We start from the raw sequence: 14,963 nt of genomic DNA, 5'->3' as shown, positions 1-14,963 counted from the left end.
AATTACCGAACTCGGTAATTTTCGTTTACTGTGTGTGTTTTTGTTAATTTGCTCCAGTATTTTTACGACTTGTTCAAGATAATTTTTATTGTTAATTTAATTTTTAATATTTTTGCCAAAGTTTTTGATTAAAAATCCTCTTTTGTAAACATTTTTTCAAGTAATTATTCATTTTTGAAGGAATCTTAACACATCTAAGTTCAAAAATTTAAAATTTGGAGTTCTTGAGAAAAAATATAAGCGAAAACTTGAAAATTTCGCTTAAGTATTTTGTTAGCCAAATCTTAAAAAAAAAGCTGTTCTAGAGCTCCCGATCGATTTTTTTCCTGAAAAGCGCGTTAGATGAGGGAAAGTCTCCTCTAACTAAATATATAATGTGGTTCAAATCAAAACAGTGTCAAAAATAGCACTGAAGCATCGCTGAAAAAAATCGAGTTTTGTAACAAGATGTGCAAATGAAAATAAAATCCCTTGAATATTTATTAATTAACCTTAGGAGGGTATTTATAAAAAAAGCAACACTATTGAATAATTTTGAATGCATGGATGAAAATTGATTAAATTTTCAGTGAAACTACCTAGTAATGTAATGTGTATGTGTACAAAATTTTGTGTCAACGTGTCAAGTGGTTTTTGAAATAACGTCCGATAATGAAATTCATTGACATAATTTTTTGGGCAAGATCCAGAGAAATCCAGGAAAGTCCCAATAATAGACCCAAACTCAGCTGAAAATCAACTATTCGACCAAAGTGCGCAAGGTAAATCCTTTATGAAGTCTTAGGGGATCAGTGAGTTAAAATTTGAATAAAAGTGAAGAGTGAAGATTACACTAGTTTACAGCATTTTTGAACTTACACAGTAAACGAAAATTACCGAGTTCGGTAATTTTTTTACCGAAATCCTAACATGTGTAAATCGTTAAACTGTTCGGTAATTTTTTCGGTAAAAAATAAACGAACATCGGTAAATGAAGAACCGATTTACCGATGTTCGTTTATTTTTTACCGAAAAATTTACCGAACAGTTTAACGATTTACACAGTAAACGAAAATTACCGAGTTCGGTAATTTTTTTACCGAAATCCTAACATGTGTAAATCGTTAAACTGTTCGGTAATTTTTTCGGTAAAAAATAAGCGAACATCGGTAAATCGATTCTTCATTTACCGATGTTCGTTTATTTTTTACCGAAAAAATTACCGAACAGTTTAACGATTTACACATGTTAGGATTTCGGTAAACAAATTACCGAACTCGGTAATTTTCTTTTACTGTGTACACAGTAAATGAAAATTACCGAGTTCGGTAATTTTTTTACCGAAATCCTAACATGTGTAAATCGTTAAACTGTTCGGTAATTTTTTCGGTAAAAAATAAACGAACATCGGTAAATCGATTCTACATTTACCGATTTTCGTCAATTTTTTACCGAAAAAATTACCGAACAGTTTAACGAATTACACATGTTAGGATTTCGGTAAAAAAATTACCGAACTCGGTAATTTTCGTTTACTGTGTACACAGTAAATGAAAATTACCGAGTTCGGTAATTTTTTTACCGAAATCCTAACATGTGTAAATCGTTAAACTGTTCGGTAATTTTTTCGGTAAAAAATAAACGAACATCGGTAAATCGATTCTACATTTACCGATTTTCGTCAATTTTTTACCGAAAAAATTACCGAACAGTTTAACGAATTACACATGTTAGGATTTCGGTAAAAAAATTACCGAACTCGGTAATTTTCGTTTACTGTGTACACATGTTAGGATTTCGGTAAAAAAATTACCGAACTCGGTAATTTTCGTTTACTGTGTAAGTTATGTCAAAATCAGTTGAGAAACAAGAATGATATACATATCTAGCGATTTTAAGCGAGGAGTGTCGAATTGACAGTCAAGGTCTGATTATTTAAGGGGTTTTTTGTATGAGCTTTCATAAAAAAGTAATGATGCGAAATTAATGATTTCAAGAATTCATTGAGATTCCTAAAAGAAATCGTTTTATTTGTTAATTGTAATTGTAATTTGTTAAGTTACAAGCCGTTACAAACTTCCAATAGCGTCATAATGCAACTCAAAAGCTTGGGGATTAGAGCTTGTCACAAAATTTTGCGCAGTTTTCAGATTTCGAAACGCAAGATTCGGTTGATGTAATAAAACACCTTCTGGTTGTGCAAAAAAAAATTAAAATGGCACTGAACATTCTCTTTAAAAACCAAGGTGGAAAGTTTTCTGAAAAGAGAGACAATATAAATTCATACAAACCTCTCGAGGGATACAAATTAATTCAATTGATTCTCCGTCTGTGACGAAAAAAAAAAGCCACCACTAAAATAGCTTCCTTAGTATCTTCTCTAACATAAAGCGATACAAAAATTCTAAGTATAATAGACTCTCCATCGCTGCTGCGGATTCTAAATTTGAATTTCCAATCAATCATGAGCTGCTTCCAAATTTCTCAAGGTTGTGGGCACTCTGGGAAAAAGTTTCTCATCCTTATGACAGCTTACCTTCCCATGTGTTTAGGCTAAAACTGAGCTGGAGGAGGTAAGAAAAACGAAAAATTGTATCGTTTTGTCCTGCTACACAGTAAACGAAAATTACCGAGTTCGGTAATTTTTTTACCGAAATCCTAACATGTGGAGTTCGTTAAACTGTTCGGTAATTTTTTCGGTAAAAAATAAACGAACATCGGTAAATGAAGAATTGATTTACCGATGTTCGTTTATTTTTTACCGAAAAAATTACCGAACAGTTTAACGAACTCCACATGTTAGGATTTCGGTAAAAAAATTACCGAACTCGGTAATTTTCGTTTACTGTGTAGAACCGCGCCGAAACGAGCGACATCGAATAGAGCAAACTTCGTAGAAATTGCCCCAACAACGTTGACGAAGAAAAGTTCACCGAAACAGATTAAATATTAAGCATTATTCGTTATTGAATTTTATATTTCTGTGCCGCTGTCAACGCGGCGTTTTTCTCACATCCTCGCACCATTCCGAAAATCTTCTTCTGATGAAATTCTTCCAAGAAAAAAAATCGTCTTCCAAGATCAGCCGACCAAAGATGCTGGGATGAGGCACAGCGAGATTTTCCATCATCAACAATGCCATGTTTGCAGATTGGTTTCAAACAGTCTCACTGACTCAATCCGCTCCTTTGGGACGAGGACGAGCGAGAAAAATTTCACATGCTCAAGGGAAGGACAGAATTTCGTGGAAATTTACCTATCTACACAGTAAACAAAAATTACCGAGTTCGGTAATTTTTTTACCGAAATCCTAACATGTGGAAATCGTTAAACTGTTCGGTAATTTTTTCGGTAAAAAATAAACGAACATCGGTAAATCCATTCTTCATTTACCGATGTTCGTTTACTTTTTACCGAAAAAATTACCGAACAGTTTAACGATTTACACATGTTAGGATTTCGGTAAAAAAATTACCGAACTCGGTAATTTTCGTTTACTGTGTATAGAATAGGAGTTTTCCCGCCAAAGATACTCCAGCACGTGGGTGTGTATTTTTTTCCTGGATGTAAAAAACCACATCACATTCAACAATTTGACTAGGGAAAAGAACAGATAACACAGAAACAGAAAAATTTGGCAATTCCTTAGAGACTTTTTGAGTAAAATATTTACAATTCTTAAAGCTTTTGGAAGAGTCAGCTATTTTTAAATTTACAAAAACATGCAATTTTCACCCTTTTAAATGCGATTTCCACCCGTTTAAGAAAAAGCAACAAACTTTGATTCTAATGAAAAATCAAATGAAAACGATTCCAAAATTTATAGTTTTTAATATATTTGTCATGTCTTTACTCATAGAGCACCAATTTCAGTAATTTTTGGTATTGTTCGAAATAAATTTAAATAAAAATTAAATCTGAATTCTGAACTTGAATTCTGAATCTGAATTCTGAATCTGAATTCTGAATCTGAATTCTGAATCTGAATTCTGAATCTGAATTCTGAAGCTGAATTCTGAATCTGAATTCTGAATCTGAATTCTGAATCTGAATTCTGAATCTGAATTCTGAATCTGAATTCTGAATCTGAATTCTGAATCTGAATTCTGAATCTGAATTCTGAATCTGAATTCTGAATCTGAATTCTGAATCTGAATTCTGAATCTGAATTCTGAATCTGAATTCTGAATCTGAATTCTGAATCTGAATTCTTTTTTTTTTTTTTTTTTTTTTTTTTTTTTTTTTTTTTTTTTTTTTTTTTTTTTTTTTTTTGTACGCTTTATTTATAGAGGGTTTAACCAATTGTTTTCGCCCTCATTTCAAAGTTTCGACTGTTTTACATTTCACTAGATTTCACTGAACAATTCACTTTGTTTAAGAAATTCAATAAGTTTTTTCTCACTATCCTTGTTGTTTTCCAAAATTTTTTGTAATCCACCTTCTATTGAAAAATTTTGTCTTTGGATGGAGTATTTTCGGCAGTCTGATAATAAATGTTTCACTGATATCACTACACCACAAGCACTACATGTTGGTTCTTCTTTCGCTTCAAGAATATGACCGTGAGTCATCCTCGTGTGCCCCGTTCTTAGTCTTGTGAGAATCCTTTGTTCCTTCCTGCTTTTGACGTCCGTCCATTTTCCTGTCGTAGATTTTATTTCTCGAAGTGCTGTTTCCTGTTCGTTTCGCCAGTTCTGTCCATGTGATCTCCAAAGTGTTTGTCGAACCCACTTTTGCGCGTCCGCTTTGGGTGTTTTAATCTGGATCATTTCACCTTCTCTTCCAAAATTAGCAAGTTGGTCTGCTCTCTCGTTTCCAGCTATTCCAATATGGCTCGGAATCCAAACCAGTGTTACATGTTTTATATTTTTGTGATTCAGAATATTTTGAACTATTGGATGTTTCACTCCGCTTTCTAAGGACTGAAGTACGCTGGCTGAATCTGTAAATATCGCTGTTGTTCTATTCGCCTGTTGAATTGCAAATTGGATTGCTAGTGCTTCAGCAGAGAATATGGAGTATGAATTCGGCAATTGGCTTGATATATTCTCATCATTTGAGTTGAATACACCAACACCCACTTTACCATTTGCTAATGATCCATCAGTATAGATTTGTTGACTGCAACGGTAATCTGTGTTTTTAAGATTTGTATACATTGCAATCGCAGATTGCTTGTTTTCTCCAGTCTTGAACCTTTTTTTTATGGTCCAGTCAATCTTAGGAGTATTATCATTCCAGATTTTTCCGTTTTCTGTTTGTAGTTTTAAAACAAGAGGGATTTTGTAGCTAGTGATACTTTCAAGAAGTGTATTGGCTCTGTTCAAAATATAATTCTCATAAGAGTTCACCCTTTCGGCTATCCAAACAGCTTTCCTAGCCCAGTTTTCGGCCGCAAGGAATTCAAATGGAAGAACGCCGTTTTCTACACATAGAGCTGGTATTGGTGTAGTGTAAAACGCCCCAGATGCCGTTCTTAACATGGTATGGTATATGGGCTTAAGTTTTATTATGTCTTGTGGTTCAAAGTTCTCGCATCCGTAGAAGAGTTTAGATATTACTGTAGCAAAGCCAATTTTTAAAAGTGTTTCACGACTACCATATCTACCGATTATTTTTAAAAATCGATTTCTGACTTCACAATCTTTTTTTACAGTTTTGATATGATCGTTGGCATTTCCTTTTTGGTTTATGGTTACTCCTAGTATTCTCATGTTTCTTTTTCTTGAGATTTCTGCTCCACTTGCTGTCAGTGTTTTCATTCTAAAGAAATGGTGACGACCTTTCGTACCTGAACAAGTGTGAAGAAGAGCGCTCTTTTCGGCATTTATAGAAAATCCGTTTTTTTCTGCCCATCTTATTGTAGCATCTATTCCTTTTTGCAGGTTTTTCCGACAAACTGCGGAAAATTTACTCCCACAAATCAATAGTATATCATCAGCATATATTAATACGGTTGTGCATCTAGGAATGACTTCGAAGACACCGTTAATCACCAAAAGAAACAATGTTGGCGAAATAACGGAGCCTTGAGGAACCCCTGTTTCTTGCTGGCGGGCAGAAGAAATTGCACCACTTACTCCAACGCGGAACGTTCTATTCTGTAGGAATTGCTTCACCATTTGATATGTCCTATTTCCGATTTTTGATTTAATTAGAGCTTGTAGTATACCTTGTCGACAGGTTCGATCGAAAGCTTTAGAGAGGTCTAAAGACACTAGTTCTGAGTGCTTTTTTTCATGGCGGTGTTCCGTTAAGGTATCCTTTAATTGGCTAAGATAGCTAGTGGTGCCTCTGCCGCTTCGAAAAGCATGCTGATTTCGGTGCAGGATATTATTTTCTTCTAAATAATGCTGAATCCTACGGTTGATCATTCTTTCGTATATTTTTGCTACGCATGAAGTCAGTGCGATTGGGCGAAAGCTGACAATTTCGCCAGGTTTGGGAATTGGAATTATTCTGCTTTCCCGCCATTCTAGTGGGTAATCTCCCTTTTGCCATAAATTATTGAAGAATTTTAAAATTATTCTTTTAGCAATGGGCGGCATGTTTGTTATCATGCTATATGTGATTTCATCCGGCCCTGTAGCTTTACCAGCACATTTGCTCAACGCGAAATTCAGTTCTGCTCCTGAGAAATCTGTATCCATACATTCGTTGACTGGAATGAATGGGGGTAGTGTATAAATGCTTTGACCAGTATAGTTGTGCGTGAAATTTTCTTGAAAATTATCTGCTATGTAATTGGCTATCTTAATTGGGTCTTCTGAATATTCTCCGTTTATCGTCATTGTTATTTTACGACTTCCCAAGTAACCAAAATTTCCATAAAACAGTCTCTTAAAAGCTTACTCAGCCCTTCTCGAAGGCTGTATAGTATTCTATTCAGTTGAAAATTTAAGTTCTTATCCACACTTTCAATTTCTATAATCAAAGCTGAGTAGAAGGCTATTCAGCCTTTGCATGAAACTTTCAGTAAAGAGAAAAAAGGAAAAAAAAACATAGCGTTCACTTTTTACGTACTTTGAAATCTATCAACTCTCAAATCTGTTGTAAGCTAATTTTAACTGTTTTCTAAATTCATTTCATACTTACTTAAAATTATTGGCATGTTTGAAGATTTGAACCTGGACCTACGTAGTGAGAACTGAACACGCTACCGCTGTACCATGGCCAATGCTTAAATTGATGTTATTAAAAACATCAATTCAAAGTTTTCACTTTTTCTAAGCAGGCTAAATTTAAAAATGTAAACATTTGTTTTCAACACATTATGCATAACATATTTTCAAACAAGACCTGCACGATTCGAAATCAAACTAAGTTTATTTAAGTTTTATTTTACTTTTAATGATTTGTGTGCCAATGCTGTATTGTGTTTTTGCCTTTACTTTTTCTTTGAAAGAAGGAATAGTCCTTGCGGTTAGTCGGCAAGGTATTTTTTATATAATCCGACGATAAAGTGCTGCGGAATCAGTTTCGAAAAAAATAAATGGAATGCCAAATGGAGCTCGTGAAGAAGTACGGTATTTCAAATTTGTATTTTGTTTTGTTTTATTTGTACCACTAACGATTATTTTCCAAATTTTAGATTGGATTGGAGACTAAAATCGCTGTTTTTCAAAATAGATATGAAAAAAAAACGGAAAAGATGCATATATTTGATTATTCTCAGCAGTAACAAACCAAGTAAACGGTTGGTTTTAATATTATGTGTGATTCCGGTCGCATTAAACCATCCGTGTCAGCCAGTGACGACCTTGCTGTAGGTGCGGAGGTGTTGCTCTGTTTCTACTGTGGCAATTTTTCTTCTAAAGAAACAATCAAGGAGATTCGGTGTGTGTAATATAAACAAAGAAAATTTTCAAAACAAAATGTAAATAAAATATCAAACTGTTATGTTCGTTTGGTGAAAAAACTATACTTTCAATGATTATGATGTATGACCCTGTGATAGATTAATGATGTTGCTAAAGTTTACGTCGTGATTCTTTTCCCTAAGCCAAATTTTGTTCAAATTATGGGCTTCTTTATTTTCCGAATAATCCATATATCATTCGTTGTTAAAAATTGAGAACAACTCCGAAAAGTTTTCAGGAGAGTGTTAAAAACCATCGGAAAGTTATCGACAATATTCAATACACATGGAGTTCCATAGAAGTTCAGAATAGAACCAATAAGTTCGTTGGGAATTCAGAATGGAACCAACAAGTTCGTTAGGAATCCAGAATGGAACCAAAAAGTTCGTAAGGAGTTCATTAGAAGGTACGAGGGTTGACATTGATATTCAAACTACACAAGTCACTTAGAACGCACAAACATGAACTATGATACTTCTAGGGACTATTCATGTCCGTCCAGAAGTACAAATTGAGCACTTACGAGAATCGGTTATCATTTCTCTCGAGTACCTTTTACTCAGCCAAATGTGAACTTTTATTGTACACGATTAAGTAACTATGTGACTTTTGGTTACTTGGGTTGTTTTCTTTCCTGTAATTTTTCCGAATCTCTGCCACATCAAGGAGGCTGGTGTGTGGATGTTGAAGGAGCTTGCAAATTCTATCCATGCTTCTTTCTTGGCCTTCTGAACTGCCTCCTTTGCCACAGCTCTAGCTCTTCTGAAATCGTTGTTTCTTTCTGCCCAGTTTTCATCAGTTTTAAGCGTTTTGCGTAGAATTTTCCAATATTCTTTACGAGTTTTAATTTTTTCGTTTATGTCCTCAGTCCACCAGGAGGCATACTTTGGAGCAGTGTTTCCTGTAGTTCGTGGGATTGTTCGTTTAGCTGTTTCATATATAGCTTTTGTAATGTTGTTAACGTTTGATTCCGTAATAGAAAGAAGTTCGTCGCTTATTTCTTCTTGGAATTTCACCCAATTGGCCTCTTTAATTTTCCATTTCTTGATAACAGGCAATTGTGGGCAGTCACCATTTAGCATAACGAAAATCGGTAAGTGATCGCTATTGCATGGATCCGAATGGATTGACCACTTTAATCTTTCGAGGATTGAAGAAGATGCAAAAGTCACGTCTATTGATGTATCTTGATTATCTCGAGATGGACTGAATCTTGTAATAGAGCCATCATTTAGTGGTGCCATTTCGTAGTCTGCTGCCCAATTGAAAACTGTTTCACCCATGAAATTGGTGACTCTATCCCATGATATGTGACGTCCATTAAAGTCTCCACCAACAAGAAAGGGGGGATGAAGATTTTCTATAAGTGATGTTAGCGCTTTTTTTGCACTGCTTCGGTAACCAGATTTGAAGTGGTTGTAAACACATATCAGAGTTATTTTTATGGGGGAAAGTAACCTAACTGCTACCGCTGGAATTTGTGGATCAAGTTCGATGACTTCATGTGGTACATTTTTCAATATACCAAGAACTGCGTGCCCCTTTTTTGAGTTCGGTCGGAATTTAGATTGGTATATGTTATAGTTACCCTCCCAGAAAGAGTTGTAAGTATCGGTTAGTGTCTCTTGTAACATTATACTTATCGGTAATTTGTTCCAGACCAGTTTCGTGAGCTCCGTTTCGTTCCTCCAAAATCCTCGAATATTCCATTGTAGAACTAGTGGCTGACCTCTAGACCTCGCGGGACGAGGCGTCGAAGTTGTGGATGGATTTGTAAAATTCCTACTGGTTCCTTCGCCGGGGTCAAAGTCTGTTGTTCTGTTCGCCCTTTCTGGTGTAAGCGAATTGTAGGAGATGTGTTGTTCCGAATTTTGGGTTGACCTAGGAAAGGGGAGCGAGTTTGAAACTGTTCGGCTTGGATTGTTAAGGGAACTTACTTGCAAGTGCCCCGGTTGCCCCCGTACGGCACACTCTTGACGAACATCTGGCGTCCCAGGATCATGCCAAGCAGCCGACGGGGGGCGAGGGCTTTGGGACAACGTTGCGCCTATCTGGGCTGTGGGAGAAGGTTCACCGTCGACGGGTATGAGGATTGCGTCCCGGAGGGTTAGCCTATCATCCCACATATTACCCGGGAACCCTACTACACTTTCGGAGATCCCGTGCCACAGATGGCCTGGTTCCGTGGATTGATTGTTTATGTTGCTGGTTGTGGTAGTTGGTAAATGTGTGGCGATCATTTGTTCTGTTGTTGCGTTTACTGTTATCCATTTATTTCCGAAAAAACTGCTCCTTGTCGGTATCCATAATGCTTTCGTCGTTTTCTTCCAATACTGCTTCTTCATTCTCTTCATCTTCATCATCATCGTTTTCATTTTGTTTCGCGTTCTTATTTTTCTTTTTGTTGGCTAGTGGAGATGGTGGTCCTCTTTTTGTTGGCTTATCATCGTGTTTAGTTTGTTGTAGTGATTTAGTGGCTTGTCTCGTCGCCATTGGGGGAGGAGGCTGTGTATTTGCTTTTTTTGGAACGTTTTTAGGAACTTGAAAACCTAATTTTGGCTGTTGTTCTTGTACTTGGTGTTTTTTAAGTTGTTGTTGTACTGCTGCATGAAATTGTTCTGGTTGTTGCTGTTGGTTGGAAACAGGAGTTGTCCTTCCAGATCGATTTACTGGAGAAACAGCTCGGCTGCGATTTTTGTTTGGTGTCATTGTTGGGGAAATGTTATGTTCTCGGAAATAGTTTTTAACTCTTTCCTTATATAATGCAAACTCGGCTTCAATTTTTGAATATTGCTCTTTTTCTTTCATTAAGATTTCAACTTTTTCGTTAAGGTTTTTAACGTTGGCTATCAGAGAATCAATCAGCTTATCCTTTTTAACACTGTCCGCATCGGTGACCGACGCATAAGTGGGTGTAGCGTTTGGCATGCTAACCCTTTTCCGAGCTTCAGCCCAGGAAATGGACTCATCCGTTTTTACACGGATGACCGCTTCCTCATGGCGATACAGAGGGCATTTCCTTCCCGCCGCGGAGTGTTCGTTGTTCTCTTCCGGACAGTGTGGGCATTTGAAATTTTCCTTACATGAATTATTAGTGTTCGAGTGATTTCCGGCACATCGAGTACAGCGCGTTTTTCCTTGACACCGTTTTTTGGTATGTCTGTATTCCAGACAATTTCTGCAGATCATTGGGTTTTCGTAGTACGTACGAACCGCAACTTTCATCCACCCAAAATACACTTCTTTAGGAAGACGTGTACTGCCAAATGTTAAGACCATTAATGGTGTATTAACTGGCTGTTTATCAATGAATTTGGTAATTTTCCTAACGGAAATTACTCCTTGGCTTTTCAGCTGATCTAGAATTTCGCTTTCGGAGAGATTTGTTGATTCCGGTTGGTAAACTATTCCCAATGTTTTATTCAATCCCGGATGATCAAATATTTCCACAGTTGTGTTTGTATCAAGGACTTTAATTTTTTTCAATTCCTCTGCTAGCTTGATGTTATAAGTACTTAGGGTGTAGCTTGACCCTTTTCCGTCGATCGCCATCTCAACCTCTTTTTTAAGCGGTTTTCCCAACTTGCTTTCGATGATTGATGAGAACCAGAATGGATTGTTTGGTAGAGGGTTGGAGTTTTCTGCTGCACGTTTAACCATAAGGAAAATTTTGCGACCATCAAATGTTGATGAACGCATATATGGGGGAATTGGAGACGAATCCACATCAACTGTGGGGCCCCCATCCCCGGGGGACGCGCCTGGCATGGCGCTTTAGATTTTCACACTTTTTCTTCTTCCCACGTTATTTTTCCACCAGGTAAGAAAGATTAAAGGGAAATACCCCTAGTAACCCAAGGGGAGGGACCCTACCCACCCCTCACTTCCGTTACTTTTTTCAGGGATCACAAGCAAACTGTCGCTACCAGGCGACCAGGTTCGCTAGAGTGTGTTTGCTATTCCACCAAACACGAGCACGTGTTTTCTATCGAGCTTTTTTTCCCTTATTTCTCACTCCCGCCACTGCGCGTGCGAAACGCTCCGCTCTTCTTTTATTTCTCTCGCTCCCGTTCACTTTGACCCGTAAGCTTTTTATGGCAAGAGCGAGCTTTTGCTTCGCTGCTAACCACTATTATTCACTCTCTCTGTTTCGAACTACTCAGCTGTTCCGCTTGTTTGTCTTCGTAAACACTACCGCGCGCCAAAACAATTTCGAATTTTTTAGCCCTTCACTTAGGCTGCCCGATATACGGGACTTCACGCACACTATTTCGTGCTCACTGTATAGATATCTATTGGGGACTATCTATATGTGCTTTACCCAAACCCGAGGGGAATTATCGAAACAGTATCACTCCAATAAATCTCTCCTGTGCTCACTTCACTGAGTTATACTTTCAAAACACCATAAACCGGATGTTCATGCGTAAGCTTAACGATAATTAATACCCGTTTGTCACTTCCGACATGCGATTATAGGAAAAATTCTCCGCCGAACGATTTGATAGAACTGCCTCTTACCACTGAAATCTGAATCTGAATTCTGAATCTGAATTCTGAATCTGAATTCTGAATCTGAATTCTGAATCTGAATTCTGAATCTGAATTCTGAATTCTGAATCTGAATTCTGAATCTGAATTCTGAATCTGAATTCTGAATCTGAATTCTGAATCTGAATTCTGAATCTGAATTCTGAATCTGAATTCTGAATCTGAATTCTGAATCTGAATTCTGAATCTGAATTCTGAATCTGAATTCTGAATCTGAATTCTGAATCTGAATCTGAATTCTGAATCTGAATTCTGAATCTGAATTCTGAATCTGAATTCTGAATCTGAATTCTGAATTCTGAATCTGAATTCTGAATCTGAATTCTGAATCTGATTTCTGAATCTGAATTCTGAATCTGAATCTGAATTCTGAATCTGAATCTGAATTCTGAATTCTGAATTCTGAATTCAGAACCGTTTTCGCCATGTGCTTGATTTGGACTTCTGAACGAACATAAAAAGTCTAAAAAATGAGCATATTACGTATTTGTGTGTTCTAAGTACCTTAAAATGTCCGGATATCCATTCGGCCTATCAAGCTTCGTTAAGAACTTCATACGAACTATCTGGTTCCAGAATTCAGAAATCAGAATTCAGAATTCAGATTCAGAATTCTGAATTCTGAATTCTGAATTCTGAATTCTAAATTCTGAATTCTGAATTCTGAATTCTGAATTCTGAATTCTGAATTCTGAATTCTGAATTCTGAATCTGAATTCTGAATTCTGATTTCTGAATTCTGGAACCAGATAGTTCGTATGAAGTTCTTAACGAAGCTTGATAGGCCGAATGGATATCCGGACATTTTAAGGTACTTAGAACGCACAAATACGTAATATGCTCCTTTTTTAGACTTTTTATGTTCGTTCAGAAGTCCAAATCAAGCACATGGCGAAAACGGTTCTTATTTCTCTCGAGTACCTTTTACTCAGCCAAATGTGAACTTAAAACGTACTAGATTAAGTAGATTTGAAACTTTTGTTTACTTGGGTATGAACTTAATTTTTAAAGGAGCTTTATTTATTGGTTTATCAACACAAAAGCTATGAAAATCCTATTTTCCTACATTCGGATGATCTTTTCTGGAATTGAGAATCAACAAAGCAAAGCCAAAAATGACCTCCATAGCCGGATCGTGTATGCTATAAAAAAAAGTTATAGCACGCGTAGCGAGCATCTAGCGTGCCATAAACGCCTAACTTGCATTAATTACTCATTTGGGCAGGGCGTTGTTTACATTCCAGTAGATTAAGGATTTTACCTTTTTAACAGTTTATAACATTAAATTTTAAGTTTTAATCGTACAAAAACCAGTGTGCCTTACCGAAGTCATGACTTCCGCTAAAATTCTACTGCCATGCTTGCTGCTGCTGATCGCAATCGAGCGAGGTATGTTCTCTCCACCTTCATTAAGTTGCAGGTGCAAATTAAAAACAAGTTCCGTTCCAACAGGTTCAGCAATCTGGTGCTATCGTTGCACCTCGGCAACACCCGGTTGCGGAGATGATTTCAACTGGCGAGGAATCGGATACCTTGGGGATCCATGCCCGGAAGATGACGACATTTGCGTTAAGGTGATCGAACGGAAAGGAAGTATGTATCGAAATTGTTATTACACCTTCGATGTTCAGCTTATTTAAATTTGATTGTTAATTTTAGCAACCGAAACGATCACCCGTGATTGTCTGAGCGCCCTTCAAGGGTTCCGCACAGACATTCCGGCCGATAAGTACGAGGGTTGTCGGCCCCGGGCCAGGGATGAGCAGCTGGCTCATTACGTTAACAACTCGATCAAACAGCTGGACGTCCGGAGGGATTTCTTCGACGAGACGATGTTCTGTTTCTGTTTCCTGGATCATCGTTGCAACGGGGTTGCCGGCATATATCCCAGTGGGAAGATTGCGCTGGCGTTGATTGGGTTTATGGTTGTATTCAGAAGTTTACTTTGGAAGTGAGAGCTCACTTCCAGGAACTAATAACGTATCCGTCCATTCATAGGTAATTTTAAGAAAACGTTGGGTCCGAATCAGTTTTAACAAGTAAGCTAACATAGTTTATGACAGCGTTTACTCAAATTCCGATCTGATATAAAGTTCAAAAGTATAATATGAAGTGTATTTTTTCTGTCAAATATTCGAAAGCAATGGTACTCAACACAAATTTCTATGGGTATTTGACTTTCTTACATTGTCATCAGTCTTTCTTATTTTTAATGGTTTTAAACATTAAGGATAAAAATATCTTTCAAGAAGAAGGTTACGGTAAAGAAATGATAAGATTAGTTTGTTATCAAATGCTATAACATTTGAGTATTTATAGGTCATGAATTTCATCGGATTGTTTTCAAATTCAATTTATTACCAGTTTGATGGAATGACATTTTTTATATGGCAAACCTTTATGATACCTTATACTTTCCTTCAAAGATATCAAGATGCTGTATTAGGATTTTCTGTCCGTTCTTTTTCGAATTTGCGTCGGAAAACAGGCTTGGATCAAGTGATAAAATGATCCTTAATAAACAAAAAAAAACAGGCCATAGTTGTGATGTCTCAAAATAATATTGTTGAGTAA

At 36.8% G+C, this 14,963-nt stretch overlaps 1 protein-coding gene across 1 annotated transcript; it reads left to right on the top strand.

The window, feature by feature from the left end:
* The first annotated feature begins 13,601 nt into the window (after positions 1 to 13,601).
* On the top strand, positions 13,602 to 14,495 carry LOC129748215 (uncharacterized). Its single transcript, XM_055742730.1, has 3 exons — positions 13,602 to 13,778; positions 13,842 to 13,982; positions 14,049 to 14,495. Exons 1-3 carry the CDS (start codon positions 13,721 to 13,723, stop codon positions 14,342 to 14,344), a joined length of 495 nt encoding a protein of 164 aa, XP_055598705.1. The 5' UTR covers positions 13,602 to 13,720; the 3' UTR covers positions 14,345 to 14,495.
* The last annotated feature ends 468 nt before the right edge of the window (positions 14,496 to 14,963 follow it).

Source organism: Uranotaenia lowii, chromosome 2 (genome assembly GCF_029784155.1).
Source record: "Uranotaenia lowii strain MFRU-FL chromosome 2, ASM2978415v1, whole genome shotgun sequence".
NCBI lineage: Eukaryota > Metazoa > Arthropoda > Insecta > Diptera > Culicidae > Uranotaenia > Uranotaenia lowii.
Note: the sequence above shows the minus strand (reverse complement) of the source record. Positions and strands in the feature narration are given on the sequence as shown.

Excerpts from the sequence above, each read along its gene's own strand:
- LOC129748215 (XM_055742730.1), top strand. The coding sequence starts at position 13,721 with ATGACTTCCGCTAAAATTCTACTGCCATGCTTGCTGCTGCTGATCGCA. Across the intron at positions 13,779-13,841 it reads GCTGATCGCAATCGAGCGAG|GTTCAGCAATCTGGTGCTAT; the intron begins GTATGTTCTCTC and ends CCGTTCCAACAG. Across the intron at positions 13,983-14,048 it reads GGTGATCGAACGGAAAGGAA|CAACCGAAACGATCACCCGT; the intron begins GTATGTATCGAA and ends TGTTAATTTTAG.